The sequence below is a fragment of the Crassostrea angulata genome, chromosome 10, assembly GCF_025612915.1.
Source record: "Crassostrea angulata isolate pt1a10 chromosome 10, ASM2561291v2, whole genome shotgun sequence".
NCBI classification, from domain to species: domain Eukaryota; kingdom Metazoa; phylum Mollusca; class Bivalvia; order Ostreida; family Ostreidae; genus Magallana; species Magallana angulata.
This window is the reverse complement of record NC_069120.1, coordinates 17,622,905-17,650,795: the sequence shown is the minus strand read 5'-3', so window position 1 is coordinate 17,650,795 and position 27,891 is coordinate 17,622,905. Positions and strand designations below refer to the sequence as shown.

Below are 27,891 nucleotides of genomic sequence, written 5' to 3'. Positions count from 1 at the left end.
TTATTATGAAAAACTCCATATGCTATTAAACAATATTTAGGTATGGGTGTAAATTATTAACAATTGATGTAAAAAAAAAATTTCCTTATAAATTGTATCATTATTAATCAAGAAATTGAAATTTGAATCGATTGTTTAAATCACAGTTTGGAGAATCTAGTTTTACACTATATTTTCTAGAAACTACTTCCGGTGCCGCAACATGGCGGGGATTGAAAGTTTTAGGCCACCTGATTTGAACAACATTCTTGAACAGCAAGAATTAAATCAGTTGTCTGTTGTTATTAGGGAGAAAATTCAAAATGTCTTTAATTCTAGAACAGTGCAGTTTGAGGAACTAAAGGTTAAACACGAAAGACTGTCAGTAGCGTCAGGTAAATACTTTCACCTGTAGTCCTGTATGTATTTAACAACTTGAACTGATTTTGGAAGTGAAACCTTTTAAACATTTTTTGTATGGTAGATACTTGGATCTATAGCTTTTGTTTAGATTGTATAACCCCGTTTTTTTTTTTAAATTAAATAGATTATTATAGTTTATAACATGTATACAGTCAGTCTATTCATAATGAAGATTTATATGTACATTGTTTTTGCCAATGAAATATTTGTATTTGTATGTACATGTATTATGCTAGGAAATGTTATGTATTGTGTAGGGTGTTTCCTTCATCATTCATCAACCATGGAAAGCAAGATGTATTTTATTCATGTATCATCATCGATCTGCTATCACCATTTCTCCTTTTATATAAAACCACTCTACTACTTTATATTTTGGTTTGATGAGGTAATTAGTTGAATTTATGAGGCATGGAACTGTACATGTACTAAAATAATTCAGGTCTGCCTCAGCCATTCTAAAGCTACATTTATGAAACTACAATAGCTCATATATTAATTTATTGTTACTCTATAGTAGGAGATATTATTGATAGCACATTAAAAGTGAAATCGCAAAAGTAGCACAGCAAAGAGCAGTGTTTTTTGTACATAGTAGTGTTTTTATGAACTACTGGAATAACAAATATTTGATTCAAACAGTTGCTAATGTATTTGCTAATGTTATGGATTCAGAACAAAGACAATTGGATGTTGAGAGTCAGTTGGCAGAAATTCAGAATAAAGTTGAAAGGCTTACAGAGGAAAATGCTCAATTAAAGAAGGACTCTGCAGAAACAGGTCAGGGTATTACAATATTAAGCCTCATGTTTAGAGCACACTTTTTTTGCTTGTTATTTGTGTACAGTATCATACATGTATTGAAACATATTTTATAGAGTGTTTTAAAATGTTCTTTAACTTTAGATGAGAAATTTAAGGCTGCGTCAGAAAAGCTAAAATCAATTCAGGATGGTGAAAGCTCATCTCTAACTACCCAGGTTTGTACATGCTTCAATTGTTCAATATGTATTGTGAAAATCCCAAAAGTTTTTTATGCCCCCCAAGGTCAAAAGTCAGGGCGCCCATTGTTTTTGTCTTTCTGTTATTCTATCATACACTTTATTTAACTTTTAATTAGAGTAGTAGATATATGATAAATGTTCTGTATTTATGTTTCAGCTTCGTTTGACAAGAGCAAATGAAGCTTTGGAATCAGAAAAAAGAGATCTGACAGTTTTGTTGGAAAAAAGAAGCAAAGAAATTGAGAGACTAAATGGTAAAAAAGTCAATGTAATTTTTTGCTTTTTTGTTTTTTTTTGAAGTACCAATATATAAGAATTGCTTAAATGTACACTTGAGGTTTTTAAAGTAAATATTTAGACTCTATATTCGATCGGAAACATTATGGGTTTTAAAAAATGCCTAAACAATTCTGATACAAAATCTTACACAGAACACACATTTTGTAAAATTTGAAATGCCTGCCTGTATATAATGTGTGTTATATTACTTCAGAGGAGTGGAATGGTCTGTCTGACAAACTTGCCCACGCCAACAGAGAGAAGTGTGAGGCCCAGGCTCAGGTCGCTGAGTTCCAGAGCCAGATTGTGACATCACAGGTAAGTGTGCAGGGTCAAGTCACGACAGATCAACAGAAACTTTTAGACAAGCAATCAAGTTATAAAATTCACTCTTTATTAAAAACCTTTCAATGTTATGTTGTAGTTTACACAGAAAAGATTGACAGAGGAGAAGGAAGTTTTACAGAGGCAGATTGACCTGTTGAACAAAGATCTCAGTGACAAAACACAACAGTTATTCAATGTCAGAAAAGAACAGGTACATGTAATATATTTTCTCTGTGTTTTGTCTTTTAAAAAGTGCTGTAGGACAAATGTGCTTTGGTTATAGATTTTTCTGGAAGAAATCTATGATATGGATACTTAAGAGTGGGTTTGGCAAGATGAACCATTCTGAAATAATTTTAGCTTAGTAGTGGACAGCTTTCATGCTTTTCTTTACTGAATAATGCATTATTGCTAGAAGAGTCACATTTAGGTAGATCTTGATGGTAATTTATTGATCGTCAAACCTCTAAAGAAGATATATTGAATAATATGCAGTATCATTGCTTGTTTATTTTAGTTTATTGGGGGTTTTGTTTGTAGTCTTCCAGGAATTTAGATCTTCAGAGTCGCCTAGAGGAACAAACAGATGAAAATGAACATCTACAGAACACCTTAGAAGCACTGAGGAAAACTAATTCAGAACAAGTCAAGAAGATTGATCAGTACATTGAGAAACTCCATGAGGTAAGACAACAGAGATTTATTATTGAAAAATATTTGGAATTTAAAAAATGATCATGTTCAAAGGTTACCATGTTTAAATGATTTAGGAAAGAAGCCATAAGTTTACAGATTGATTGACTGTGATTTTGATATTTTCTAGGCTCATAACAACCAGGTTCAGGCTGATGAGCAGTTTAGACAGGAACTGGAGGCCAATCAGAAACTGTCTGATCTCTACAAGGTACTTTACCAAAATGATTCATTTTGAAAATGTAATTGACTAATTGTCATGCCAAGAACTGATGCATTTTACTTTACGTACAAATTGAGAATTACATAAACATTGTAAATTCTTTATATAAATGATTACATTGACTGAAATTCTCATTTTCTTTTTTTACTCAGATAAAAGTATACTTAAAATAAATGCTGAAAGAAATTTTGAATTTAATTTCCAACAAACAAACTCCAATCTGAGCAATGCATGCAATTTATTCAGTTGGTCTTGGTAAAAGAAAAATCAGTATGTTCTAATGATAGCCAAGCCTGTCCTGTATGTGTTTCTTTCTTTCACTTTCAAGGGCCAGGCCACAGACCTGGAGGAGAAATGTAAGGAGTTGATGAGGGCAGTGGAGGAGCTGAGGGGGCTCCTCAAGGAGGCATCCTCCTCCTACACAGAACTCCGCAGCCAACACCAGTCTGATGTGGAGCGCCTCAATGTGGAACTGGTGGATAGAGGTAAAGGATTGATGATAAAGGAGTGTAGTGTGTGTGTGTGTGTGTGACTCTTTACTACATACTTACATGTAATGTATATGTGTGGTTTTTAAGGGGGGGAGTAGTCAATGTGGAGCTTGTGGACAGAGGTCAAACACCAGAGATACTGGAATTTAGTGTTGAACTGTTCATTAGAAACTTGCATGTGCTGTACTTGTACATGTATTGGGGGATGTTAATGTGAAACTGGTGAATAGAAGTAGAGGACCAGTGGAAGGGGAATGTGTGGGACAGTTTAGTAAACTCTTGCATGTGCTGTACAAGTATGAAAGGGGAGTCTTGCTAGAAATTTACATCTACTGTATACTTTAACTTAACAGTTACTGTAGTACTTGTACATGTATTTTTTCGAATCATGATCTCTTGATAATTTTTTTACTATAATTTATCAATTTGAATAGATTGAGAATTATGATTTTTTGCAGACAACCAGCTTCAGAATTTGAGAAAAGAGTTGGAGAATGCCAATGAATTAATAGAAGAAATTAAAAAGAAAGGTATGTTGCCTATGTACATGTATATCAAATGAAAAAGTGTTCCTTTGTGTGTGCCCATGTTAATATTCTACAGTGTTGTTCATGGATTATTGCTTTATTTGGCAGCCTCCACCAGTGAACATGTTGAGACTCTGTTTCCTCATGCAGCTGCCACTAGTAAACTGGTGAATTCTGGGATGTCCCTCACCCAGATTTACAATGAGTACATGCTGGCCTCAGAAAATCTTTATTTGGAGAAGGAAGAAACTAAGAGACTAAGCAATTATATTGATACAATACTTCAGGTACTGTCCCTGTCAAGTTTAGAATGGGTTTTGATATAAGTATGAGGGTTGATCCAAAAGTAATGTCACAAAGGATAAAATCGTGAAAAATCTGCGTTAAGTGACAAAAACTTGTGCTTTCAAATATCTACATTTTAGCTAATCTACGTAATTTTACCTAATTCAAAATCAGATCTGAAAATTTTAATGCAATATGATGAATATTTCTGAAGATAATATATTTTGTAGAGCATGAAGCAAGGATAATTGACGCAGATCTTTGATGTTCTGGTAGAATTTTGTAATTTATTACCCTATAAAAATTGGCCGCTATGCTCTATTTTACCTTTTTTTTGGTTTTTTTTTCCAGTAAGTAAGTAATTACTCTTTTTGTAATCGATGGGGTAGTATATTGGATATTATTTAATGTGCTATCAGTTTGTCAAGGTCTCATAAAGAAGTCATGAATATAGCTTTATGATATAGCTCATGACATAAGAACTTAGTTTTAACTTTCCTTCAGAGCATACATGTATATCTTCTGTCTATTTAATTTATTTATTAAAATGCTTTTATTAGATATTGGAACCATGTTTAGGGTACCTTGTTCACTCGCTCTCAATTTTAGGTTGATATGTTAATTGTAGTACATTTTTTAGTGATTTCTATCCATCAAAGCAAAAAATGCCTGGTATCACTATTCGCATGTCCAGTCTCTTTTTATTCCTTGATCTAGAGACAAAAGGCATTGCGTAGTTATCCAAAATGGACGGTAACGTTCCCTAATTTTTTAAAACAGAAAAGAGTATATATCATGCTATAAACATCAATTTCTTGTTAAGTGGTCAATGAAATTTAATCAAAATTTTACTTCAAATTAAAATTTTGATAAAGAAAATTTTGATGTATCATTTTATACAATACAGCGCCAGCCAGTGTGAAATGCGGTGCATAGTGTGACATTACTTTTGGATCAACCCTTACAATGTATAATATGTTTATTGTTCAGTGTGTCTTAAATTTTTTATTTAAATACTATTGCAAGTTATTTTTGGAAATTCCAAAATATATGGAATTTTTTTTAAAAAAGCTTATTTGTTTATGCCACTATATGTCATTATGAGGATTATCAATTGTAGGAGATAGAGGAGAAGGCACCGCTGATCCGCAAGCAACGGGAGGATTATGAACAGTCTCTAGAGACTATAGAACAGATGAATAAACAGCTGGATGCTGCGTTACTGGAGAGTCAGAAGATGAGGATTGAGGCAGACCAGGCCAACAGAAACTACAACTACATGAAGCGAGAGAACGAGAAACTGCAGCAGGAGACGGAGGACCTCTCAAAACAGGTAAGAGGAAAAAGGGGGGATAGTATTACACATTAACTGTCCCTTTATACAGTGATGGACCAATTCACACATTGAATTGTGAATTAAGCTTACAGGTGAAAAGAGAACGTTGTTTTTCCTTTTGAAATAATAATGTGTGTGAATTAACTTGTTCGTATCAATTTACTTGTAAGAACTTAACAATGAAAGATCACTATAAAGATGTAGTCAAGTGATTCTTTATGAAGAGTTTAATCTATCTGTAGGTGCAGTATCTAGTCAAAGAGATGGAGGAAGTGAAGAGTGGGCGACTTGTACGGGAGGAGGACATCTCCTGTGATAACATCTCCAGCACGTCTGCAGAGGTCATATCAGGCCATCTTGTCACTTTCAGGTTGAGTGCTTTATTTGTAGACTAATTGTACTTTACAACAACATTTTCAATAATAAAGTAAGATTTGACTAAATTAATGTCATTCATTCAAATACTTTATGCAAAATGAAATTCAGTTGATTGATTTTGCGTTGTCTCTGAATTCATTTATTTTAACAGGGATATTCAAGACTTACAGAGGCGGAACCAGACATTATTGCAGGTGGTACGAGATCTCAGTGAGAAGAAAGAGGAGGAGGAAAGTATGGCTGCTGAGGAAAAGTAAGTGCATACAAGTTAAATGGATGAGAATATTACGCTACAAAGTTTCATTCACGTACTTTTATTAAAGCAAGTGTTGTGTAAATCTTAGCACATTTGGTATTTCCTTACATCTGAAACTTCACCTTTCTTTTTGACTATTATATGTTACAAGACCTTGAGGCTGTAAAGATCAAGCTCCAAAGTGAACAATATTTCAAGGTCATTCATCAAGAACCATAATGTTAACAATGGTTGCAAGACAAATAATTGTGTATGAAGTCATAGAGTGTAAGAAACATGCCTTATTTTTTAAGGAGCAAAGATCTGAAGGAGCAGTTGGAGCGAGCATTGAATGAGATGCAGGAACTGAGGTCTGCCAGGGACAGACAAGCTGCCATGGTTTGTTACATTATCTTATTTATAATGCACAGAATTCAGAAAACTGGAAAAATACTTCCTTTCATTAAACACAAAATATGTACATTTATATTTACAGTTGTAAAATGAAATTTTATCTTATTTATAATGCACACAATTCAGAAAACTGGCAAATACTTCCTTTCATTAAACAAAAAAATATATACATGTATATTTTTAGTTCTAAATAAAATTTTATGATTGAAAATGAGTCAACGGCTTATATGATGAAGATGATAATTAAATGGCTCTGTGCATCAGTACAAATGCAAATGTTCAGCTATTTTGGTCAATGTTGAATTCTTACCATTAGGTTGAATCCATTGTGGGACAGAGGGACTATTACCGCAGTCTACTGCAACAAAAGGAAGATGGAATGGTAAGCAGATCAAAATCACCGATCAAATGATATTTAAATTAACTAGCAATAGAAGTATTGGTTCACAACATAGGGAATTGTCAATTAAACGTGTTTGGATGAGAGTTGGTTAAGTTTGTATTATTTTACATATACTAGTATGCCTCTCTTTTAAAGCTTTGGGAAGAGATAATTTTTCCTGATGAATTTTGATTTGTTTCTTTAATTTGTTGTATGGTTTCTTCTCAGGGTCAGACACTTGAAATGATGTCAGTGGTTGGTACCCCCCTGAAGAGCCCCATGGCAAGAAGTCCACTAAAGAGTCCAGCTCCTGATAAAGCTTTGGAAGAGGTCAAGTTTGCATTCAAACAATGTCAGGAAGAGTTTGATAGATACCGAACAGAGATGAAGGAGCAAGTCAGGTAATTATTTCAAAGTATGATCGAAAAAATACTACTAAGTACACTGTATATGTGTAGATCAATGCACAATGCTCAAGCTATACGTATACATAGTCAAACACATACATGTACATGTTGTTTCATTTTTTGTATACATGTATATTTATAGAATGCTGAATGAAGACATGAGGGAGAAGGAGTCCAAAATTTCTGAAATGTTGAGACAGAACCTGAAGTTATCATCTCAGGTAAAAAAAAAACATTATTATAATCCTTGTCTTATGTACCTTATGGTATAATGTACGATTTCAAATTCTCAAAAAGAAATCTGTAACTGTCTAAAAGATTAGGTTATACTGTACGTAAACTTGTATATTCGTTGATGTTTTTCAGCTGGAATATGGAGCCGAGAAGAACAAGATTTTACAGGGGAATGCTGAGGGTTACAAGAAGGAGCTGGCTTCCCTGAGGGAGAAAGAGAAGAAGCTGTTTACATCTGTGGCCAAGCATGAGCAAACAATCAACACTCTAAGACAGGTGAGGAAATCTTGTAGCAGATTGCATAACTTTAAAGGAATGTAAAGGGTTCATCAGTTGAATTCAAGAAGCACAATTTTGTTGTTGAGGTAAAATATTAACAATGAGTTTTTCATATATAATGTGTAATGAGTTATTTTCAATATTTGTAAAAAAAAACATGTAAGCTACAAGCATGGCACACAATCTAACCAATATGGGTTTGTTTATCAGGACTTTCTGTCCACTCAAGAGAAGCTGTCTCGGGCAGAGGCCCAGTGTCATCATCTCAACACGGAGAAGGAATTACTCCGCAGCTCGGAACAGAGACTGATGCTGGATATTGACAATCTCCGCAGGGAGAAGACCTCACAGAGCATGCTGATGGCAAACCTCCAGTCCATTCAGGCAAGTCTCTCATAAATTCAATTAGGAAAGGCAATTCACAACAAACAAGGGACCTGTTTAAGAGCTGGTGCTCACAGACACTCACGTAAGTTTGTGTAGGAGGGAGAGGGAACTCTGAGGAGTGGTCACATATACCTGCTCTGCTGAACAGACTTCTGATTTCATGGCCTATTTAACTATGATGTCTGTTCAGAAACTATGAATAATCTACTTGTTTATTCAAATGAGTATTATATTTATTGTTTCAAGAAACATTGTCTTCATTTTGCTTGATGATTGATTTGATTGTTTCATTTTGCTTGATGATTGATTTGATTGTTTCGGTCTTTAGAACACCTTGGAACATTCTGAGAGGGAGGTGAAGACGAGGTACATGAACCAGATAGAGAGGCTGGAACTGGATCTTAACACGGCCAGGAGAAATCTGACCGCAGCTCAAGACGAACACAAGGCCGTCATACAGCTGTGGGAGGTAAATATCACAAAGTACACCCACAGATAGGGGACTGAGGGGAAATTGCCATAGAAAATGACTTGTTGCTATGCAAGTGCCAATGTTCTTATTTAGGTTCATGTACAATGCAAAATACATATATGTACAAAATTAAAAAAAAAATACATGAGCAGGCAATACACATAAGTCTTTTTTTAGCTATTGATTATGTTTACTTATTGTATACTTGTTGGGTTTTTTTTCTTCAGAAACAAACACAACAGCTGCGTCAGCAGCTGGAAGGGGAGATAAAAAATCATGAAAGTGTCAAGAAAGTTCTCCAAGAAACTCGTCAACAGCTGGAGGGCACAAAGGAGCAGGTAACCCTCTAAGGAAATCTCTGTGTGGATCTATGCTATAGATAAAAAATATAATATAATTTACAATTAATGTGTATCTCTTCAGAGTGCATTTTGCCTATGAAGTACATGTTGATGTAGAATTTAAATAATTTTGCAGTTGAAAACTACTGAGGTTAATCTAGCTGAAGCACAGAAAAGAGCAGGTGGTGGAATAATGCGATCAGGTAAGCTGTTGTTAGCCGTTGTTGTGTGTTCAGGTTATTGATAAGACCATTCACAATAATTCAAAATTTAATGTGATTCACAATTTGTTTTAACCAGCACCAGTTGCTTCCCCTGCTCGGGATTCAGCAGCCAATGCAGAGGAAGTGAAGACACTCAAATATCAGATTACAGAGGCCAAGAGAGAAATACCGAGTAGGTTAACCTCATCAGTCATCATGTACTGTACAACTTACACAACAGTAGATGCTGAGTTTCAGGATTTTTGTTTTTATCAGAAGTGTGTTATTTTTGGCATCTTCAAACAATTTGTATCATCATTATACAAAGCACTTGTGTGGTATTGGCATAAATCTCCCCAGAGTACATGTATCTTCAACAAGATATTGAAACAGAGATTGGTGTTACAGATCTGAAGGAACAACTTGAGAGAAGTAAACAGCATGTAACAGAGTACCAAACTATGGCTGACAACTTGCAAAAGGCCTTGTCTGAGCAATCAGAGGTACACTACCTGTGACTTATACATGATATTTTGATGGGGTAGAGTTGTCGAAATTCATTTTTTACAAACTATAGAAATGTTACTAGTCTTTGGAGTATAATTAAAGTATGGGTGGTTTGTTTAAGTAGAAATTTAAGAGTTTATTATATCTTACAGTGCACAAAACAGTTTGAGGAACAGTTGAAGAAGGAGAGAGAAGAAAAGGAGTCGGCTCTCAACAGACTGAAGTCTATAGGGGAAGAACATCAGAAACAGGTGGAAGATATGATGAAGGGGCTGGATGAGCAGCATAAACTGGTAAACACATGCTTTAGCATTGATAAATTTCTTATATCTGATACATGTACATATACTCTAGTAAATTTGTGAATGTTATGAATTTAAAACAAACCAGATACATAAACATATAAATCAGAAATAATGACAAATTCTGTGTGTATTCCTTGGGTGAGAAGTAATAGTATTGTATCCTAGAAATGTTTCATTGATGAACTGATCCTGTCACTCAGCAGTTGATTGGGTTTTGTAGAACAGTGACCTGCGTAAACAGCTGGCCCGCCTCCAGCAGGAGTTGGAGGAGGCGGTGTCTACTCGAGACTCCGCCCTGGCTCAGGCGGCAACTACACGGGAGGAGTGTAGTCAGCAGGTCCAGATGGCCAGCGAGGTACGGTCTATTGTACTTACCATAGCAATAACTGAAATATAACGGTGCAGTGCAAGCGAGTTACTCTCTAGTGCACTGTTCAGTGCTAGCAAGTTATGCTCTTGTTAACTTAATGTAGCATTGATTGATGTATAGAATTTTTGTTTGTAGATAAATGGATATCAATTGATGCTTTATGCTAAGTCCCTTTCTATGAATATTTTTATTAATTTTATTTAATGATAAATGTTTTTAGATTTTAAGTTTTAAGTATATGTAACATCATTTGTTTATTGTAAAGGCAAAAGACAAGTACCAAAGAGAGCTCATGCTTCATGCAGCTGATGTGGAGGCCTTAGGAGCCATCAAAAAACAGGTCAGTAGATGTACATGTAGATTTCTGTCCTTTTGGCTGCTAACATAATTCTATTTGTCATGTATCAATTGTACACACATCCATCTTACAGCTTGAAGAATTCCATTCTAAATTTTCAACTGAGCACGAAATTAGAATAAAAGCAGAGAAAGATTTGGAAGATGCAAAGGTGACATATTTGATATCTATGATATAATGCTTATTACTTAAAAGGTGTACATGTATCTTTCTAGTGTATGTGTGCAAATACATGTAGATGTACATGTACATAAAAATTTTACTGTTCGAATTTTGCATTAACAGCAACATGCTTGGTATGCCTATATGTATACACAATGTTTGAATGAATATGTACGTTTGATTATGAGCAGAATTCATGGGGAGAACAAGAGAAGATCCTGAAGCAGGAGTGTGAGAGGTTTGAACAGAGGTGTGAGGAGCTCACCAGTCAGAACAATATTCTCCATCAGCAAATGGAAAAGGTCTGCTTATTTAGAACTTACAAAATACTGTTTACTATTCTTAACAAAACCTTCAAGGGTCAATATTTTCTGTAAGATATTTGTCTTTCATTTTATCAAAGTAAATTAAAAGTAGTACAAGTACATGTAGTTATCATTATTGTCTTTAAAAGAAGTCGATTTCATTATTTCAAACAGTTCGCTTTTTGATGTATTTGAATTTTTTTAAAGATTTGATCAGAATTTTTTTAAAGATTTGATCAGAATTTGTTTAATTTTATCATTATTTCCCAAATAAGAAAATCTTAACTGTTTATAAATGTAAGACAACAGACTTGACATTTGTTGAAATTATATTTGAGTGGTTTTATGGTTACATATGTTTAAGTGTAAGAATACCTAATTCACTGGTTACATGTATTACACACATCATTCCACTCCTCAGATGAGCCATGACGTGATGACCATACAGCGGGCTGTGACACGGTCGGGCTCCCCCAACAAACTGGCTGATGTCTCCTTCGATGAAGACACGGCCAGGTCCTCGGAGCAGCTACAGGAAGTCATCAGGTAATGATGGAGCCTTCTTCATCATTTTATATCAGTCTCACTTTGCGTTCTTTTTGTTATCAAAGAAACACACCTACAAAGAGACTACTATAGCATTAAATTATTTATTTTTGACGTCATCGTGTCAGTAACTGCCATCAGGTGAGCAGACAAATTGAATAACGTGCGTTAGCGCGTTATGATAATTTGTCTGCTCAACTGACTGCAGTTATTGACACAACGAAGTCAAAAATGAATACATGTAATTTAATGCTTATTTTTACATTCCCTTACTGTTGAAATCAATAATTTACTTAAATTAAATTAATCGTTATAAAGTGCAGATCACGGATGGAGTAAATTAGTAACAGCAAGAACAGCTGTTTTATAAAACCAGTTTAAACTGGTTATCACAAAGATGTTGAGTTAAGATTGAAGAGCATGAAAATATAATTCATGAAAATTAACTTTTGAAAATTTGCTTTTAACTATAAAGTCAACTTTTTGTGAATAATTGTAAAATGTGGTGTTTTGACAACATTTATGAAATGTATTTTTTAACCGATAACAAATAAATCACTGTTTGAGAACTACTTACATGTATGTAAATTCATACATGATTAGTTGTTGCATTTAGAGGCATTTAAAGATCACAGAATTTAATGGAAAAACACACTATTATAATAATGTAAATATATGTATTTAACCACATGCATATTATTAATTGTGCATTACATGCACGTACAACACTGTGTTGTTTATGTTTAAATCATAGCTTACAATGTTGCTGATGATGTATTTGGTAGGTTTTTACGTAAAGAGAAGGAAATAGCCCAGTCCAAGTTGGAGATTGTTCAGACGGAGTGTAACAATGTGAAGCATCGATACGAGAGACAGCAGAAGGAGCTGGAGGAAGTGAGGCGGACCCTGACGGAGCAGCAGGTCAAGGCACAGGTAACCAGTGCTGTAAATACTGTCACTTATAGAAAGGCAGGTCAAGGCACAGGTAACCAGTGCTGTAGATACAGCAGGTCAAGGCACAGGTAACCAGTGCTGTAGATACAGCAGGTCAAGGCACGGGTAACCAGTGCTGTAGATACAGCAGGTCAAGGCACAGGTAACCAGTGCTGTAGATACAGCTGGTCAAGGCACGGGTAACCAGTGCTGTAGATACAGCTGGTCAAAGCACGGGTAACCAGTGCTGTAGATACAGCAGGTCAAGGCACAGGTAAACAGTGCTGTAGATACAGCTGGTCAAGGCACAGGGAAACAGTGCTGTAGATACAGCAGGTCAAGGCACAGGTAACCAGTGCTGTAGATACAGCAGGTCAAGGCACAGGTAACCAGTGCTGTAGATACAGCAGGTCAAGGCACAGGTAAACAGTGCTGTAGATACAGCAGGTCAAGGCACATGAAAACAGTGCTGTAGATACAGCAGGTCAAGGCACGGGTAACCAGTGCTGTAGATACAGCAGGTCAAGGCACGGGTAACCAGTGCTGTAGATACAGCAGGATGAGGCACAGGGAAACAGTGCTGTAGATACAGCAGGTCAAGGCACAAGGAAACAATGCTGTAGATACAGCAGGTCAAGGCACAGGGAAACAGTGCTGTAGATACAGCAAGTCAAGGCACGGGTAACCAGTGCTGTAGATACAGCAGGTCATCCATAGAACAGCCATCTCAGATACAGTCGTTTGGTATAGATAATAGCAATCTCGAAGGCTGCCATCGTAGATACTGTGTAAATTTACTGTTACTGTGAATGACTGTGTCTGAGGTATTAAAACAGATGTACATATGCATGCACATTTTCTGTAAATACAAGAAAAAGTAATGCAATGCTAGTACAAAGAGACTACAGTGGTACAGTGTTTTAGGTATGAATCTAAATACCTGCACATGATATGAATTCAGTAATATTCATTTTGAGAATTGTTTGTTCAACAGGCCAATGTACAGACTGCAGCTCAACATGCAGACTTGATGAGGAAAGTGGAGAACCTGAACGTCTTGACTGACAGCAACAAGCTGCTGAGAGAGGACAAGAATCGCTTAGAGCAGCTTGTCACAGAGCTAGAGGCAAAGGTACATGTATGGCAGTACTTCTAACTCAATAGTACGCATAACTTAGTGGTACACCCAACTCAGCAGTACAAATAACCCAGCAGTACACATAACTCAGCAGTACACATAACTCAGCAGTACACCTAACTCAGCCGTACACATAATTCAGCAGTTCACATAACTCAGCAGTACACATAACTCAGCCGTACACATAACTCAGCTGTAAGCATACCTCAGCAGTACAACTAACTCAGCAGTACACCTAACTCAGCAGTACAAATAACCCAGCAGTACAAATAACCCAGCAGTACACATAACTCAGCTGTAAGCATACCTCAGCAGAACAAATAACTCAGCAGTTCACATAATTCAGCAGTACACTTAACTCAGCAGTACACATAACTCAGCCGTACACATAACTTAGCCGTACGCATACACATAACTCAGCCGTACACATACCTCAGCAGTACAAACAACCCAGCAGTACACCTAACTCAGCAGTACAAATAACCAAGCAGTACACATAACTGAGCAGTACACATAACTCAGCGGTACACCTTACCCAGCAGTACACCTAACTGAGCAGTACACATAACTCAGCTGTAAGCATACATCAGCAGTACAAATAACCCAGCAGTTCACATAACTCAGCAGTACCCATAACTTAGCCGTACGCATACACATAACTCAGCCGTACACATAACTCAGCAGTACACATAACTCAGCTGTAAGCATACATCAGCAGTACAAATAACTCAGTAGTACACATAACTCAGCTGTAAGCATACATCAGCAGTACAAATAACTCAGTAGTACACATAACTCAGCTGTAAGCATACATAAGCAGTACAAATAACCCAGCAGTACACATAACTCAGCAGTACACCTAACTCAGCAGTACAAATAACCCAGCAGTACACTTAACTCAGCAGTACACATAACTCAGCTGTAAGCATACATCAGCAGTACAAATAACTCAGCAGTACACATAACTCAGCTGTAAGCATACATATGTACATCAGCAGTACAAATAACTCAGCAGTACACCTAACTGAGCTGTAAGCATACCTCAGCAGTACAAATAACCAAGCAGTACACTTAACTCAGCAGTACACATAACTCAGCCGTACACATGCAGACTTGATGAGGAAAGTGGAGAACCTGAACGTCTTGACTGACAGCAACAAGCTGCTGAGAGAGGACAAGAATCGCTTAGAGCAGCTTGTCACAGAGCTAGAGGCAAAGGAATGGCAGTACTTCTAACTCAGCAGTACGCATAACTTAGTGGTACACCCAAATCAGCAGTACAAATAACCCAGCAGTACACATAACTCAGCAGTACACATAACTCAGCAGTACACATAACTCAGAAGTACACCTTACTCAGCCGTACACATAATTCAGCAGTTCACATAACTCAGCAGTACACATAACTCAGCCATACACATAACTCAGCTGTAAGCATACCTCAGCAGTACAACTAACTCAGCAGTACACCTAACTCAGCAGTACAAATAACCCAGCAGTACAAATAACCCAGAAGTACACATAACTCAGCTGTAAGCATACCTCAGCAGAACAAATAACTCAGCAATTCACATAATTCAGCAGTACACTTAACTCAGCAGTACACCTAACTCAGCCGTACACATAACTTAGCCGTACGCATACAAATAACTCAGCCGTACACATACCTCAGCTGTAAGCATACATCAGCAGTACAAATAACTCAGTAGTACACATAACTCAGCTGTAAGCATACATAAGCAGTACAAATAACCCAGCAGTACACATAACTCAGCAGTACACCTAACTCAGCAGTACAAATAACCCAGCAGTACACTTAACTCAGCAGTACACATAACTCAGCTGTAAGCATACATCAGCAGTACAAATAACTCAGCAGTACACATAACTCAGCTGTAAGCATACATATGTACATCAGCAGTACAAATAACTCAGCAGTACACCTAACTGAGCTGTAAGCATACCTCAGCAGTACAAATAACCAAGCAGTACACTTAACTCAGCAGTACACATAACTCAGCCGTACACATGCAGACTTGATGAGGAAAGTGGAGAACCTGAACGTCTTGACTGACAGCAACAAGCTGCTGAGAGAGGACAAGAATCGCTTAGAGCAGCTTGTCACAGAGCTAGAGGCAAAGGAATGGCAGTACTTCTAACTCAGCAGTACGCATAACTTAGTGGTACACCCAAATCAGCAGTACAAATAACCCAGCAGTACACATAACTCAGCAGTACACATAACTCAGCAGTACACATAACTCAGAAGTACACCTTACTCAGCCGTACACATAATTCAGCAGTTCACATAACTCAGCAGTACACATAACTCAGCCATACACATAACTCAGCTGTAAGCATACCTCAGCAGTACAACTAACTCAGCAGTACACCTAACTCAGCAGTACAAATAACCCAGCAGTACAAATAACCCAGAAGTACACATAACTCAGCTGTAAGCATACCTCAGCAGAACAAATAACTCAGCAATTCACATAATTCAGCAGTACACTTAACTCAGCAGTACACCTAACTCAGCCGTACACATAACTTAGCCGTACGCATACAAATAACTCAGCCGTACACATACCTCAGCTGTAAGCATACCTCAGCAGTACAAACAACCCAGCAGTACACCTAACTCAGCAGTACAAATAACCCAGCAGTACACATAACTGAGCAGTACACATAACTCAGTGGTACACATAACTCAGTGGTACATATAACTCAGCAGTACACATAACTCAGCTGTAAGCATACATCAGCAGTACAAATAACTCAGCAGTACACATAACTCAGCTGTAAGCATACCTCAGCAGTACAAATAACCCAGCAGTACACTTAACTCAGCAGTACACATAACTCAGCCGTACACATAACTTCGCGGTACGCATACACATAACTCAGCGGTACACATAACTCAGCAGTACACATAACTCAGCAGTACACCTAACTGAGCAGTACACATAACTCAGCTGCAAGCATACCTCAGCTGTAAGCATACATCAGCAGTACACCTAACTCAGCCGTACACATAACTCAGCTGTACACCTAACTCCGCCATACACCTAACTCAGCCGTACACATAACTCAGCTGTACACATAACTCAGCAGTGCACATAACTCAGCAGTACACATATCTCAGCCGTACACATAACTCAGCAGTACACTTAACTCAGCAGTACACATAATTCAGCAGTACACATAACTCAGCAGTACACATAACTCAGCCGTACACATTACTCAGCAGTACACATAACTCAGCAGTACACATAACTCAGCTGTACACATAACTCAGCAGTACACATAACTCAGCCGTACACATAACTCAGCAGTACACATAACTCAGCAGTACACTTAACTCAGCAGTACACATAACTCAGCAGTACACATAACTCAGCTGTAAGCATACATCAGCAGTACAAATAACCGAGCAGTACACATAACTCAGCAGTACACCTAACTCAGCAGTACACCTAACTCAGCCGTACACATAACTCAGCAGTACACATAACCCAGCAGTACACCTAACTCAGCAGTTCACATAACTCAGCAGTACCCATAACTTAGCCGTACGCATACACATAACTCAGCCATACACATAACTCAGCAGTACACCTAACTGAGCAGTACACATAACTCGGTGGTACACATAACTTACTGGTACTCTTAACTAAGCAGGACTTCTATCTTGGCTGCTAGCTTCATCTTCTTGAATATGTAATGTTTTTATATTACATGTAAAAAGTAAAAGTGACCTGGATTTTATTTCTTTTTGTTTGTTAAGATTGTATAGAATTAACATACCCTAGTATACATGTTAGATACCAGAAGTGTTACAAATATCAAATGTTTGTCAATAGAAAAAATAAATGCTTTTCTTTCACCAATTAGGTTTCAACACTAGAGCAAAATATAAATCCCCTACAATCGTCAATAAGAGATTTAACAGCTGAAAAAGAGGCTGTAGTCATTGAGAGGGATTCCCTGAAAAATGAGGTGGACCGGTGGAAGAGTCGGGCCAATCACCTGATAGAGCAGGCCAATAGAACAGATCCCGATGAACAGAAGAAAATCATGTATGTACAAGTGCATGTTGACTCTAAGTCCATAATGGCCTGAGTATGATTTTGAAAAATAAAGAATACTGCATGATGTATCTGGAAATCTATAGAATTACTTTAATTTTTATTTAAGTCAAGAAAGAGATGCTTTGAAAGTGAGAGTGAAAATTTTATTGATTGATTCCATGAAACACAGGTAAGTGCCATTATGTTTTGACAATATTTTGTTCCTATTTTGTTGGCAGTTCATGTTTGTTTTCATTTATTTTTTAATTTAAAGAGTTTTTTCATTTTTTTCATGGTGATATTTATATTCACGTTTGGTTTTCTTTGTTCTGAGAAACAATATTTACTAATAGTGGAAATTGTTTTAAACAGTGAAGAAAAGGCAAAATTGATCAGAGATCTTAAAATAGCCAATGATGAGCAGATGCGAGGAAAGTATGTAATTTCCTGTTATTTTGTGTATCTTAAGTACAAATTTAGTTCACCTGTATTTTAAACTCAGTAAAATGTCGATGATAGAATACATCACTCTCTTCAGATCTAGCATTTCATAGACATGTACATAACTCTGGCAAGAAATGTTGGCATGCAGTTTTCAACTTTTGTATTAAAAGACTTAATATTACTCTTTTTTTGTGCAGAAAATTATTACAAGATGTGAACAATTCCAGACAAGAACTGAATGGCCAAATCAACAGTCTACAGTGAGCGTCTCTGTTTGTGAACAGGATTACATCATATCTCTACATATCATTCACTTTGAAATTTTTTAGATTTTAATAATCTACATTTATCTTCAAATAAAAAGTATTCTTACCTTTAGAAATGTATATGTACTAAATATAATGTGCTTTATGATTTGCTGTTTGATTTGCATGCATTCAATATATTTATACATTTATTTCAATTTTCAGGCAGGAACTTGGTCAAGCAAGAAACAATATTACTGTCAAAGAGTAAGTACATGTGTACTTCATTTCATGGATTCATATTAATAAATGAATAAAGACAGAAAGATAAAAACGATAACACTTATTGAAAATTCATGTTTGTTTTTAGGAAGGAAATTTTTCAGTTGAAGAATTCTTTGAGTGAGAAAGAGTAAGTAAAGACCATGTTAATAATAAGAGATGAAACAGTTTTGTTTGTTTGACATTATGTTTTGACTTTATTGTAAAATGCATATATTTTGTTTCTTACTTTCAGAAATGAATTGACTCAAGTCAAAACTAGAGTGTCTGAACTCGAGTAAGTATTACTGAAGGAGCATCTGAACTGCATGCTGACATGAGTGCAGCTGGGCATTAATATGGGAAAAATATAAAAAATGCTAGAAATGTAATTTCTTTGAATTGTTGTTTTTACAAATATACCTATATTGTTTTTAGATCTGTGACTCAGAAGTTGAAGGAAGAGGTGGATGAATTAACCAAAGGAAGTGAGGAGAAAATTAAGACAATTAACCAGGTTTATTTTTTTCCCAATGTTCATATGAAAAGAGTCCAGATTTTATGATATAATGTACCTGTATGTATAAATGCAATTACACAAGAACATGTATCTTCTCAAAGAGTTTAAAGACCTTCTGAGACCTACAATGTACTTGTATATTTGTACTCTTGTATAGTTAAAAAAGATTGGACGAAAATACAAAGAACAAGCAGAAGGCTTTAACAAGCAGTTAGAGGAGCTCAAGGCTAAAAGTGAGACAGAGGTGGCCCCTCAAGAAGGAGCCACACCTGCTCAAGTGGAGGTGGAGCAGCAAGTGGCGACCATCAAAGAGCAGATGATCCAGATAGAGCAGGAGAGGGACAACCTCAAACAAAAGTTGGATGCTCAGAGTGAGGAGTTTGGTGGGACCAAGACCCAGCTCATCCAGATACAACAGGTCAGGGTCATATCTTCTGTTGACATTGTAGGCAACAAAGAATGCCATTATTTAGATTTTGTAGTATGGGTGTTGAACATAAACATATTGGTGTCTTTTCACATAAAGTTGCTTTTTTTTCCCAAAGGAAAATACCCAATTAAAATCGGAGGTGGACCAGCTGAAAAATAAGAATATCGAGCATGAACAGAAACAGACTCAGTCCAAGAATGTTCTGCAAGCTGCGAAGAAAAAACTGAGCTCTCAGAATGAGGAGATCAACAAACTTAACACAGAGAACACAGAACTCAAACAGAAGCTGAGCTCCTCAGAGCAGCCCACTGGAGGTAGGTGAAAGGTCAAGGGCAAAGGGCTGAAAGAAATAACCTGTATTCTAGCTTAAACAAAGGTTTAAATATTTGTAAACAATTTCATTTTTTGGCAATGGTCTATAAAGATTATACACAACATTATTTAAAGGAGTAATGCTAAATGGCTAACTTGGTGCATCATTAATTGTCTCAATGTAAATATACATGTAGAAGATGGAAATGATGCAGACTGAATTACATGTCTGTGTTTTTGAATGGTTTATAATGTTCATGAACTGCTTGGGTACTAACATTCAGTGTATACCTTACAGCTTCAGAGGAGGCTGAGTCAAGAATGGCAGCCATGGAATCATCGTTTGAGAACAGAATCAGTAACTTGACAAAGGAGGTCAATGATAATGCCCAACAAGTGAAGAATTTATTAGAAGAGGTGGCTGAAAAAACCAAACTGGTGGAGCAACTGACAACAGAGAAGGCAGAGTTACAGGAGAAGGTAACTCATAGCTCACAAGACCCTGTTTACTAGACTCATGATAATCAAGGATATGTACAGTTTATTCAATCACATGTACATGTATCTCAGCGGGGCCATATATGATATAGAATGTATTTTAAACATGATACAAAAAATTATAGGATGAATTAATCAGTATACATGTAAATACAGTTTAACTTAGCAGTGCATGAGTAGAAAAGTATGTTTCATATGAAGTGTATTTTCATGATTTCATTTGATGGAGGTTGTAATTTACTCTCCACAGATAATCACCATGCAGAAACAGATAGATGCCCAGCCCAAGCCTGTGGCCCCTCAGCCCCAAACAGCCCGCCAGGCAGCCAATGTCAACGCCGAGAGAGCCCGGCCAGTTGACAGATCAAAGTAAGATCACCATCATCATAAACATAAATGCATCCCTGTTAACATCTTGTCAGTCTGTTGAACAAGATATTGACTTTAATTTATCCAATCATTTATCAAGGAACTTTGTTAATGCAAAAACAACTTCAGAATATGAAAGAAATAAAAAACAAAATGTTAATGTGCACATTTTACTGAAAACATTAAATGTTGTATTGTAAATTAAGCCTTTTACACTTTTGATTAAGATATTGGCCTGTTTATTGGAAATTCTGTCATATGCTATGAATTTCTCTTTTCTGTTAGTGCCCCTGTCACAGAGTCGCCTAAAACTGCCAACATCAGACCTATGTCAACCTCTCCAGCGGCTGTTAGACCCCAGGCCCCGCCCTCCCAGTCACAGATGGCAGGGTCAAGGGTCATCGCCAACATCCGTCCAATGGCCATAGCACCGACCAGCATATCTCCCTTGGCTGTCACCGTGCCCACTCCTACAGCCACTGTCATGCCTACAACAGTCTCTCAGCATGAGAACACTGACACCAGTAAGACTTCTCATTCTACATCACCAGCATTCAGTGTAAAGTTTTATCCCTATTACATTAATGTACATGATCGTTTATATCTACATATTCTGTTGATGTTTTGTTTATAGATGAGGTCACTCAAGCCCAGTTGTCTCCAGTGATGACATCACGACCCACCCAGCAGGTACAGAGAGTCACCCCTCAGGTGGAAGCTACAGCAGGTATGTATTGTACATACCACCGGTACAGGTACTCGGATGTCAAACTGCTCATTGTAGTTATAGGAAGTGATGACTTCAGTGGAATTTCTCTTTCAGATTCTTCTACATCCTCTGGTGGATTAATTATCCATGAAGTTCCAAGTATTCAAGGTACACTACATATGTGTAAAAGTCTAATTTTGATGTAATAAGTATGATTCTTGATAAGTTTTTAGATTGACTTTATTCATAATCATTTAAAGCTGTTCTTAGTAAAAAATATTTACAAATGTATTTTAGAACAAACAGTGACACAGTCTGAAGTAGAAGCACCTGCAGCATCTGTTGCTAGTGACAACGTTGACAGCCAATCAACATTAGCAACAGTAGCTCCGACTACTTCCTCTTCCAATGTAACAAGGGAGGTAAATCCTGTGACAACAGTCATGTCAGGAGCCAGAGAAAGCACCACTGTATCTTCAGTAAGGGAGGGACAGTCACTTGGGAAGAGAACTCGTGAAGAGGCTGAGGGGTAAGAAAATATAACCTTAATTTTAAATTAACATTTTGATATAAATTATATGACTACATCCATTTTTTAAAACATTTGTAATAAAAGTTGTAGATGATAATTTGTGTAATTCAATAAGATTATTTATGTTTTAGCCAAGGAGAAGAGGTAGAAGCCAAGAGAAGCAAAGTTTCCACAGCCCAGGTTTGTCTGAAGCAAGAAGCAGATTCCTATTAATTAAATGCTCAAATGTCTTATTGTTAACTTGAATTCTTTTAAACATGATTTCTTTCTTCTTACAGGGTTCACCTATTCCTGCAATAACAGTAACAGATGAACATGCCAACACTCTAACAGTCACAGAGGAACAAACAACCCAGGAGATGGAGAGAGAGAATACAGAGAACCAAGCTCAGATCACAGCAGAGGAGCCAGAGGTAGTCAAACAATTTTTTTATTTAATCACAGGAGTGAGATAATCTATAGTACATGTACTCCAGTTTGTAGGAGTCATATGAATGAACTTTAACCCAGTTAACAAAATTTCAGATTGCAATCAAATTACAAGGCGAAATTAGGGGGGAAAGATTTCATTTTTCAAATGAAAGAAACAAGCATATATACCTTTAAATAAACACATGACACATTCTTTTATTTGCATTGAATTAGAAACTAATTGTTAATGTTTCAGGTCTCAGTAGCCCCATCAGAGTCCACTGATTCAGTAGAAGTGGGAGAGGAATCACAAGCACTGTCTGAATCTCAGGGTCAACAGGTACAGATACATGTATGTCAGTCAGGCAGCACACACAACGTTCAATAGGAGTAAACTTAAGTTTTACAAGATTAACATGAAAATTTGACAGTTGTTGTACATATCTTCATGTGATTGAAATGATTCAGCCATAGAATTTTTAATATTTTTAGAATGTTGACGAGTTACAAGAAGGAGAAGAGGAGGAGGGAGAGGAAGAAGAAGAGGAGGAGGAGGAAGAAGAGGAGGAGGAGGAAGAGGAAGTACAAGCAGAGGAAGATGATGGAGATGATGCAATCATTATTTTGGAGAGTGATGATGAAGAGGAGGTAGCATTACATACATGTAGATATACAGTGAATGCAGAAAGTTGTGCATGCAGTTTAGTTTTAAGAAAGGATAATATCATATTATGTATTGCAGAAAGAAGAGGAAGAAGAAGATGAAGATGATGTAGATGAAGAAGAGGAAGATGAGGATGAAGAGGAAATGGCAGAAGAGGAAGATTTTGTAAGCTCATATATACTGTTTACAGGAATCTTTTCCCCCTAATTTTCGCCCTTCTACACTTGCAAACAGTTTGGTCCCATCATGAATTCACCCAGACACAGTTGTGGTTATGGATGAATACAATTAAACATTGAAATTTGCCCGTATTAAATGCGCCCATCGACTATGAGGGCAAAATGGGCGAAAATAAAATGGGGGCGATTATTTCTCTGTATACAATATTTAAATGTGTATTAGAAAAAAAGTAGAAAATTTATGACTTTGTAGCTTTAGTCAAAAGAGTGAATTTAGGTTTCGCAATCAAGCATTTGTAATTTCTTTTGATAATTTACAATTTTGAAAGAATGAAGATGAAGAAATGGAGGGAGACTACACAGAATCTCAACTGGAGGAAATCCAGGCCCAGACCCAGACAGAGGATGATGATGATGATGATGATGTCATACAATTGGATGGTGAGCTGTTGTTTGTGAAAAGTGATATGATTTTTTTACATCCATGTTGAAATTTGATATCTCAATAACCATTGATATGTCAATGTGATTTAAAACTCCAGTCTAATATTCTTTATCTAATAAGTATTATTACCTGTCTGTTATTTTAGATGACTCCAACGACCGACCAATGGAATCGCAAGTTGAGGTACCGGCGACTCAGCCCCCTCCCTCCTCCACCCCATCAGTCCTGTTTGGCCAGAGAGTCCCATTCTCTGTAGAGAGACAAACCTCTTTGAACAGACAATTGGCACCTTTTATTCTTGGTGTAAGTTTTTATTCACACTGCATACACTTTATTATCAATTTTGTTACATATCTTTGCAGGCAAGAATGAAAAAATTTACAGTGTATAATTCATGCATGTATTTCCTGTTTTTGTTAAAGTGAAATTCCCATTTTTTCATACATATTTATGCTCTCTTAATTGAACTTTAAATACAAAATTGTATCTTACAGTAAATTAATTACATGTATTACATAGTAGGACAATATAAAACTTGAACAGATAAAACCAGTGAACAAGCTATCATGACATGTATTGTTTGTGCAGGGTCAGACTGGAACGTTTGAGGAGGGTGAGGATGGCATTGTCCCCAGCACCCCTACACTGTTTGTCCCTAACCGAGGAGATGGGTACGCCGAGGTGGTCAGGTAAGGACCAAACATAGTGTCCATAGTTATTCTCAAGACTGCCTTATACATGTGTCATTATTTACAATTTGCATAGTTTTGTCAGTACAGTGAATCTGATGAAATGCATTGATGATTTACTAGTATAGATGTTTTACTCTCTAGTAGTGAAATATATATGTAATACATTGGTTTCAGCTCACCAAGAATTTCCAATCAGCGGTTTACATTTGGAGCACTCAGTGAGTCCTCATTAGCCCAGCCAGAACTTGGAGAGCTAGCTTCCCAAGGAGGTAACTGAACTGAAATAGTGTGCTGTTATGTTGACCCATTATTTATCCATATACATTTTTTGTACATTTAGTTTATTTTGAAAAAAGACACGAAAAAAAGACACTTTTCAGAATTTCATAGTTTGCTGCAATTTTAAAAGTTTTCTGGCATAACTATGTAGCATAAGTTCTGTGAATTAAATTTTTGTGGTCCAAAAATACCTAAAATATATCACAATGAAAAAAAATGGTACTTCATTCATGCATCCTGGCCTGTACATATAAGTTACAACTGAGTGTGTTTGTAGCCTTGGGTGGCATGGAGAGTACCAGTATGGACTTGTCCCAGCTAGATGAGGGAACAGGTCGCAGTGTGCCCAGCACCCCTCTCAGGACGACTGCTCCAGTCACCATCAGTGAGGCAGCCATAGCATCGGCCCTCAATCCCCAGACAACCACTGCCAGCTCTGCTGGGGACCCGATAGAACTAACCCCGGCACAGGTGGAGGCAGAGGGGGTGGAGGGTCAGGAAGAGGGGGTGATAGAGGAAGGGTAAGTCAATGAAGGTATGGGTTATGGAGGAAGGGAAGATCAATGAAGGAATGGGTTATGGAGTAAGGGAAGATCAATGAAGGAATGGGTTATGGAGGAAGGGAAGATCAATGAAGGAATGGGTTATGGAGGAAGGGAAGATCAATGAAGGAATGGGTTATGGAGGAAGGGAAGATCAATGAAGGAATGGGCTATGGAGGAAGGGAAGATCAATGAAGAAGTAGTTAATAGAGGATGAAGTCAGTAAAGGGGAGTCTAGAGGAAGGGTAAGCCAGTGAAGGTATTGATGATAAAGAAAGGGGTACGTCAATGAAGAGGGGAATGATGGAGGAAGGATACCGGTAAGTCAATGAACGAGGGTGACAAAGAAAGGGTAAGTCAGTGAAGGAGAGGATATTAGAGGAAAGGTAAGTCAATGAAAGTGGGGATGATAGTGGAAGGGTAAGTTAGTTAAGGGGGTTTAGAGGAAGGGGTAATTCAATGAAGAAGGGGGGTGATAGAGGAAAGGTAAGTCAGTGAAAGAGGTGGTTAATTGTATGGGAAGGTTAAGTCAATGAAGGAGGGGGTAATAAAGGAAGGGAATGTTAATGAAGGACGTACATAAGCAACAAGAAAGTAGCTATTTTTAAGGTTGTAAAATCACAGAGTTTTGCAGTCAAGTGAAAATGAAAACTCTAATAATGAGTTCACTAATTCTGCCTTCAGAGGTGAGGAGCAAGAAGATGCTGATTTAACAGAGTTAACTGAGACCTCAGAGCCTGAGGCAGGGTCTTCTCAGGGTAAGTCTATAGGTACATGTACATTGTTAATTTTGTCTAATGAAAATCTGGATGCAATTGATGATTTATTGCTTTCTTCTTTTTTTTATTGAAAAATTATCAGAGGAAACCGCAGAACAAGAAAAAGATAGTGCAAGTGCACCAAAGGAAGAGGAAGCTAGCACCTCCCAGGACAAGACAGAGAACACTGGTATAGTATATAAACCTGATTAGTATCAAATTCCTTTTTGTATGTGAAATATATACTGTATCAGTGAATCTTTGCTTTAATATCTGTGTGTGCTATATGTATTTTAAGCAATTTTCATTTCTTCCTCTTTACATGAACTATACACTGTACCTGCAATTAATTTTGTTGTAAAACTTTGGTCATGAAATAGATTCCATGATGTCACTGCCTATCACTTTTCAGTCAAATCATTTAGAAAGAGAGCACGTAAGATTCTCTTTCCTTTTTGCTATTGATTTTTTTTTTTATTTAAGCTTCACTAAGTGGAAGTGTTTTGCTTTCTGTTTTTACACAATCATTGAGTTTCTATTTAAGCCTCTTAATCGAAAACAATTTGTTTCACCAAAGTTTACCTTTTTACGCTTACCCAACCCTAGTTTGAATTAAGTGTTTTTTGTTGATGGGTTTTCGGTTTTCTCTTGCACATCATTACATAGATATTTATGCAAATTAAAATAAATACAATCATGTAAATGAAAAATGTTATTTGGACATGAATTTGAATATTCCTAATTCATTATTTATGCATGCACATGTTCTTCCAGGAAAATATCTTGAAATGTACTTAAAATTTAATGATTGCAGGCACTATATTCAAGCATTCATATATAATCCCTTATGATATAAGCTCACCATGTTAAGGCATCCAGCTTTGCTATGCAGTTTGCATGTAAGATTTGAATCAGTGCAGGTTTCTTTTATTTTCCTTTATGTATATTACCATAATCTTAGTATGTTTGTTTATTCTTTTATTTTTTTGCATGCAGAGAAGCCCAAGATCCAGCCCATTGTATGGGAGGGGTCCTCTCCCTCTACCACCCAACAGCCACGGCCACGCCCCATCAACACAAGGGGGACCGCACCGAGGGGCCAGCTACAGAATAGGGGCACCCGAGGGGGAACTTTCCAAAGAGCACGAGGTCAAATGCAAAGAGGCAGAGGTGCTAGTAGGGGTGCCAGAGGGGGTGCTTACAGATCCCCAAATATGTATTGATGATCAATGGGCCATATAAGTGACTTGTTCTTGGTCTTAGGAGAATTTTCCTATGATAAATGTTCTTTGATTAGTTGGACAATATAATTGTTAAAGAATTTGGAAGGTCACAAACTGAATTCTCAGTTGTTTTTGTGGATACATTAAAAATAGTGAAAGTTATGGAACTCAAATTCATTGAATCATGCCATACATTGTTAATGACTGCAGTGAAGAATACTGGAAGCTTTCATGGAAAAGAAATGTGTATGGTTTACGAGTAGAGAATTGTTGGAAGTCTGCATACATGAATGTTAGAATATATATGTGTTCAGTGCAAATGTTGGTGCCTGTATCGTATTTGATGTATACTGAATGGTGTTATTAATAAATTTTAAGTGCTGTA

At 36.8% G+C, this 27,891-nt stretch overlaps 1 protein-coding gene across 3 annotated transcripts; it reads left to right on the top strand.

The window, feature by feature from the left end:
* The first annotated feature begins 197 nt into the window (after positions 1-197).
* On the top strand, positions 198-27,891 carry LOC128165514 (nucleoprotein TPR-like). 3 transcript variants are annotated; one of them, XM_052830144.1, is made up of 63 exons: positions 198-374; positions 1,078-1,182; positions 1,309-1,382; positions 1,564-1,660; positions 1,900-2,003; positions 2,110-2,223; positions 2,553-2,696; positions 2,836-2,916; positions 3,257-3,413; positions 3,878-3,949; positions 4,055-4,233; positions 5,352-5,564; positions 5,810-5,937; positions 6,097-6,198; positions 6,495-6,579; positions 6,911-6,976; positions 7,205-7,377; positions 7,526-7,604; positions 7,750-7,893; positions 8,107-8,280; positions 8,612-8,752; positions 8,983-9,093; positions 9,233-9,299; positions 9,397-9,492; positions 9,708-9,802; positions 9,959-10,099; positions 10,332-10,466; positions 10,747-10,821; positions 10,913-10,990; positions 11,193-11,303; positions 11,728-11,852; positions 12,638-12,785; positions 13,780-13,917; positions 17,818-18,002; positions 18,121-18,183; positions 18,366-18,428; positions 18,635-18,697; positions 18,908-18,949; positions 19,053-19,094; positions 19,200-19,241; positions 19,382-19,460; positions 19,621-19,881; positions 20,009-20,207; positions 20,504-20,685; positions 20,954-21,072; positions 21,358-21,596; positions 21,707-21,799; positions 21,896-21,949; positions 22,079-22,310; positions 22,445-22,493; positions 22,592-22,726; positions 22,981-23,064; positions 23,217-23,372; positions 23,467-23,553; positions 23,897-24,008; positions 24,158-24,315; positions 24,601-24,701; positions 24,879-24,973; positions 25,261-25,504; positions 26,210-26,283; positions 26,387-26,473; positions 26,696-26,719; positions 27,280-27,891. In XM_052830144.1, the coding sequence occupies exons 1-63, from the start codon at positions 203-205 to the stop codon at positions 27,504-27,506; spliced, it is 7,515 nt and encodes a 2,504-aa protein (XP_052686104.1). In that variant the 5' UTR covers positions 198-202; the 3' UTR covers positions 27,507-27,891. The 3 variants fall into 3 exon arrangements, with proteins under 3 accessions (XP_052686104.1, XP_052686103.1, XP_052686105.1); XM_052830143.1 differs by having other exon boundaries at positions 22,981-23,076; XM_052830145.1 differs by lacking the exon at positions 26,696-26,719 and having other exon boundaries at positions 22,981-23,076.

Coding starts and splice junctions, on each gene's coding strand:
- LOC128165514 (XM_052830143.1), top strand. CDS start 203: ATGGCGGGGATTGAAAGTTTTAGGCCACCTGATTTGAACAACATTCTT. Junction 7,378..7,525: donor GAGATGAAGGAGCAAGTCAG/GTAATTATTTCA, acceptor GTATATTTATAG/AATGCTGAATGAAGACATGA. Junction 9,300..9,396: donor TGGTGGAATAATGCGATCAG/GTAAGCTGTTGT, acceptor TGTTTTAACCAG/CACCAGTTGCTTCCCCTGCT.